This window comes from Antechinus flavipes, chromosome 3, assembly GCF_016432865.1.
Source record: "Antechinus flavipes isolate AdamAnt ecotype Samford, QLD, Australia chromosome 3, AdamAnt_v2, whole genome shotgun sequence".
Lineage (NCBI taxonomy): Eukaryota > Metazoa > Chordata > Mammalia > Dasyuromorphia > Dasyuridae > Antechinus > Antechinus flavipes.
In genome coordinates this window covers 502,445,017-502,451,016 of record NC_067400.1, presented here as the reverse complement: position 1 = coordinate 502,451,016, position 6,000 = coordinate 502,445,017, and the positions used below count along the sequence as shown (strand labels likewise).

General features: G+C 35.0%; 1 protein-coding gene across 2 annotated transcripts in view; it reads left to right on the top strand.

Moving 5' to 3' along the window:
• The first annotated feature begins 510 nt into the window (after nt 1–510).
• The window catches only part of CWF19L2 (CWF19 like cell cycle control factor 2), a 121,292-nt gene continuing 115,802 nt past the window's right edge, over nt 511–6,000 (top strand). The window contains exon 1 of one of the 2 annotated variants that reach the window (XM_051986920.1): nt 511–657. In XM_051986920.1, the coding sequence (XP_051842880.1) occupies nt 565–657 (93 nt within the window). In that variant the 5' untranslated portion in view covers nt 511–564. Of the gene's footprint in view, nt 658–679; nt 993–6,000 lie in introns of those variants that run through there. The other variant, XM_051986921.1, reaches the window with a different exon arrangement.

The following is a 6,000-nucleotide window of genomic DNA, read 5'->3' as shown; positions in this document are numbered from 1 at the left end:
GCCACAGTCAACAAACTGTTCCTTGACCCCAACATAGTGATACCACCACAACAAAAGTCGAACACTGCGGGAATTCGTTTCCTGACTGGATGGGTGGATGGAACTTGGATGTATAGAAATCTGGCAGCAGAGGGCAGCATGAGGAAGCATGAAGTTGTCTGGTAGAGAGGAGAGACTCTCTGAAGAAGCCAGAGGAGGGGGCTCAAAAATTAGAAGTACCATCGTGCACGTGGTGATGACAAGGTCTCGGCATAGTTTTGTCTGGAGTCAGTTCTCCCCACCAATAAAACCAGCTATATTAACTTTAGTGAAAAGGAGCATCGAATTTCAAGTTCCCGCATCTGGCTTCAAATCCTACCTCAGTCGCTTAAGGGCAAGACAATTGAGAGAAAGAGACAGAGAGAGAGAGAGAAAAAGCAGGAGTTGGAGCTCTCTCTCGGGTCTGGCATCAAGCCCCGCCCCTCCAAGACTCCTTGGAGCAGAGCGCCGGAAGATCTGCTTTTACGACAGTCGTAAGTCGACTTTCGCGGCCGCTATTTTGGATGCTTTTCGACAGCAACAACCATGGCGGCTTCCGGTGGCAGATTTGAAAGTGAGAGGAGCATCGAAGAACGTAAAGAACAGAAGCGATTAGCTCGGGCGGAAGTCCTGAGACAGGTATCTCCCTCTCAGAGAGTTTCAGAGTTTCTTTGGATTGTCGCTTCGGGTGCTGAGGACGCTGGGGAGCGGGCCTTCCGATCCCTACCTTCCTCTTCCCTGTCCCCACGCTTCCTTAGCTGCTGCTCTCAGTTCTCTCTCAGCTCCGATGGGAGAGTACAGATTCCTCCTCCTCTTCCCCCCAAACTACATCTAGTGTAGTTTTGAACTGTCAGAGTTGTCAGTCAGATCGGAATTAGTCTCTAACCTGTGGATGGCCGGGAGCCGAACAGAGACGGCAGGAGGGTCAGCAATCAAGCAGAAGCTTAATTTCAAAGTGAGGAAAGGGCTTGCCAGTAAGTACAGCAAGCTCGGCCCCTACCCGGCACCCCGTCATCCCTCCCGTTAGTGTGGTCAGGATCTCAATACTCATACCCAGGGCTGCCCAGGGAGCCCTGATAATAAAGGATAACTCGACACGGTTTATTCCTAGCAGGGTTTCATGACCAGAAATAATTCTGTGATTTTGCTGTGACAGACCATCTGGCGGGTGAGTGCCAAGTGCTGTTGTTATGCCAAGTTCAGGGCACGGCCTGCTTGCTGAAAAGCAGGGTGTCTCCTCATATTTTGACATTTCCGCCTTTTGACTAGAGGAGGGAGCCTGGAAAGCTCCCCTACCTTTTTGGCCTATACAGGAGAGGCAGGTGAAAGCCAAGAGATGCTAGGAGGAGCCAGTTGGGCCAGGAGGAGATGTTACCTAGGGGACAGTTTCTTCAAGGGCCTACTGGGGAAGTGTGTCCTACATATTGCTAGCCATTGTAAGTAAGATGTTCATACTTTTATCCTATTATAACTCAGAGATGTTCCAGTATCAGTCTATTAATTAATAGATTTAGTATTGTACTTACAAAACTTTTTGATTATAGAAACTTGCTGTAAAAGAAAATTAAGGGACAGTTATAATGATGTCATGTATCATAACACAGGGAAAAACTCCCTTAAATCTGTTTGATTCCAAATATGAGTCATATCTGATAACCACTTATGTAGTTACAGTGTGTTAAAAAGGAGGCTCAGGATTAACCAGGTGGGGAATTTTCCTTTTCAGAAAGGAAATAGTTCAGTGGAGAAATAGAGTCAGAAGGATCCCATCCAAGCTGTGTCCACGTCATTCCTCAAACTTTTTTCAGACTTTGCTAATTCTCAGACTGCAGCACTTGCCATTTTCTACTATTGGCTTCATGACAATTCAGACTACTGTCCTGATAATCAAAACTCAAAATAATAGTAACTTACAATCCTAGGAATTTTTACTTTAAATAGCCCAAAATTTCACTAATTGCAACCTAAGACTTGAATATCTTTCCTGTTGTTTCTCTAAAAGTTAATCTATTACTTATAAATTAAAATTACCCATATTCTGGGGCTTCAGACATAGAGCAAATACCTGATTGTTCATTATCATTATTCATTGAAGCTACATTTTTGAATCACCTTTTATACTTTGTAATAGCCCCAAATTTTCAGATGAAAATTCACTATTATAATAAATATGTTATAGTATTATTGTAAATATTATTGTTATCTGTTTTTGGACAAAATATACCTCCTTAAAAATATTGAACAATTTTCAAACATCTGTTTTTTAATCACATCCTTTTAAATGTCCAATTCCTGTGTAGCAACATCCAGATTAAAAAGTTCTTCTGTCTAACAGTATTTACAGTGGTCTCTCAAATTTCACAATATAAGAGAATTTAGAAATGCAGTAATAATAAACAATATGATGTATTTACAACATGATATAAAGCTTCATATGATATCAGTTACATTTCCAGATCATTACATATAAAATCATTAATCTTATTGATTTTGGTATTTTAAACACATTTTACAGTTAGCAGGTATGGGATAATTTCATTCAATTAAAAAAAATGTAGTATTATGTCAGTCATTGTGTGGAGCACTTTATAATTATATTATTTTGATCTAACAACAATCCTGGGACATGGGTGCTAATATTATTTTTCTCTTTAAAGATCAGAAAACTTGTGAAAATAGAAATAAGATAACTTGTCTAGTATTATACAGTTAATAAATTTCTCTAACCATAACATCAAAGGATAGGCTCACCAAGTTCAGAGGCAAGCTGTGTTCTTTGTCCTAGGAAATTAGGGATTTTTCAAGGGTCCAAGAGTAGGCAGTCCTGATCCATTAATTTTTTCCTTATTTTTTTTTAAACTGTTCTCTGTGGTACATTTAAGTTATTAAGAAGCCACAACTTTAAAAAAGATGGACAGAGTAAACATTGTCAGGCTGTTTAACCCTTTCTAAAGAAATAGAGGATGAACAGAAAGATTTTGAGCACTATATACACTGATTATCTTTGGGAATTTGTGAGAACTAGAAATGCCTGTTTTTCTTTCAGAATTTCACTTGTTCAGTATGTTTTTTTCTTATTGAGTTTAAATTTTCTTTAGATAAAATTGTGTTTTGTAAAAATATTTTCACTTTAGAGATTATAAATGGATAAATATAAAAGTTGGAAGTGAGAAAAAACATTTCCATGCAGTTTCATAGATTTTTGAAGAAAAAAATTATTCTTCATTTTATTACATAGCAAATTCTTGAGTTTGAACTTTGCTGATCAGTTGAACTTTGTTCAGGAGACTATAAGAGTTTTGTATTCCTAGGTAAGTCTAAGAAAGTTGTCTAGCTTAGCTTTTTCAAAAGTCAGGTTGATTTTGCCTAATCATATTTATACAAAAGTAGTTATTAGTTTCTTGTTCTGTGAAAATTGAGCATGGAAGAGTTTTTGACTCTTTCCCTTGTTTTTCTTCTATGTCTCTCCTAGCTACTTGTTGAAATGGTGCATTGTTACTGTGGTTATTATTTTGACTATTAAAAAATTAATAGCATTTATGTATCACTTTGAGATTTACATTTTATTTCATTGTGTTATCTCATGTTATCTCCTGAAAAGAATTAAACCCTAATCTTAATGCTTCATTTATGGTTATTATTGCATTTATATTCATTTGTCATTGAGCTTAGAATTTAAGATCCTAGGATTTATCAAGGGAAAAAACCTCTTATTTTACAGATGAGAAAGTGAGGCTTAGAGAGTTTTAATAGAAGAGACTGAATTTAAACTCAGTTCCTCTGATTCTTTTTTTTTTTCCTACTACAACAATATTGTCTCCTAATTTAACTTGGTAGGCATAGTAATATTGACTTTCATAATTTTTATGTAGTAGTATCATGCTTAATTTATTTAGCTTTTCCCTTAATATCATGGGAAGTACTTTTTACAGTGAAGATCTCTTTTATTCTCATATATTAAAAGAATTTCATTTTAGTAAGCATTTATATTCAAGTAATTCTTAGGCACAGTGGTAAAAACAACAACAAAAAGATTACATAGAAAAATAGTGCATTCCTATCTTCACAAAACTCATATTCTGCTAGGGGATAAGGTTGAGGAAGACACAACATATAAGTACAGATAATACAAGTGCAGATAGAGATAAATATATTCAAAATGTATATAAAAATAAATACAACCTAATGGAGAGGAAGGAACACTAATTACTGAGGGAATTGGAGTGGTGGAAGTAGGACCTTTGATCAAGCTTTGAGCCTTAGAATGAAGTAGGGCTGAGAAAGAAGGTAGCCTGTGTTAAGAAAGAGAAATGAGATCTTAGAGGCAGGAAATAGCAAATAGCCTAGTGTGGCTGAAATGTTGAGTGTACAGAGAAGAGAAATGTGAAATCAATTTGGAGAGAAGGTATAACCAGAAAGATGTTTGATTCCTGTCCTTTAAAAATAACTCACTGAAAGCCTTTGTAAATAGACATAACACTTTTTGAACTTCTCATTTACTTAGATCTCCTTTGTACAGATTGAGGAACCCTAGAATTCTTGAATGAGTTTATTTAGCTTAAACTTGCAGTTTAACTATGCACTTGCATGAATATACATCTTTTCTTCAAAAATCTTACTTGTCTATTCATCTTGGTGATTTAGAAAATTATTTTTAGAGAAGAGTTTACATATTGATACTTAACCAAGCATCTTTGACTTTTTTGGTAGGCCTTTTGAATCTTGGTTATACAGTGGAGAAAGATAAGTTTGTAGAAAAAATGACAAATGTTAGTATAAAATTTTTGACAGTGTTAACTTACTAAAAATAACCCATTAGATTAAAATGATAAAAGGTAGATATAGAAACATCATATTTTGAACAACCTGTTTCTTTCAGGAGTACAAAGCTCACTTCTCTTTGCTTCATTACATTACATTACAATTACATTTATATTTAAGTTCATTAAGCATTTTCTTGCATGGAAGTTTTAGAATTCTTTGGCTTCTGAGGATGCTTTCTACTTTGTAAAAATGGAGTTGATTTTTCTTTTTCCTTTTGCCATTATCAAATAAAATAACTTTGAGGGTAAAAGTTTAAAATAAAAAGAGAGAGAGGAAGTTTGTCATTAACTCTGTCAGACCAGAAGATGAAATTCTTAAATTTTTTGGCTTTTTAAAGAGCCTTTTATACCACTTAAATGTATATGTGGGAGAAATTACTTCTAAAATTACCAAGGATACCTGGTACAAAGTGATTGAATCTTTCCTTTTTCATGGGTACTTTTGTATTGTTATTTTAAAGCAAATACTTTCCTTTGAAGCCTTAATCAATGATCAAAGTGATTGAATCTTTCCTTCATGGTTCCTTTTGATTTGTTATTTTAAAGCAAATACTTTCCTTTGAAGCCTTGATCAATGAATCAGGATTGTATAATAAAAGGCTCATACAAGAGGCAATTATCAAGCAATTTTATGTAATAGCCATACCCTAGTCAGATCTGTAATGTTTGTATTAAGATTTCTAGGGAGAGATTTTTGAAACTTCTTTTTAAGACCATGACTAATGACTAGTTTTTGAGACTTTCTAATGATAGTATTTCAAACAGGGGTAGTATTTTTCAAGTCAGTTAATACAAGGATACTTGTTAACAACTAACCTTTTTTATTGGAAGCAAGATTCTCTTACAGGTTTGACAGTGGTATGAAATGAGAAGCTGACAAATCATTGAACAGTTAACAAAAGGTTTATTTTGTCCTAATATAACAAAGATAATTAGGAAGGCTAATGCTTCTCTCCTAGTGTAATTTTGATAAATATGATCTTAAACTCTGAAATGCTGTATAGATGATTACTTTTCTTATTTCATTTAGGATTACAAGATTATAGATTTTAGATTTGAAAAGCTCCTTAGATCTCAACTCTTCATTTTGCAAATGTAGAAACTATTGAATCGGTGCTCTAGAAAGATTGAGCAACTTGCCCAAGATCACTAGTAGCAA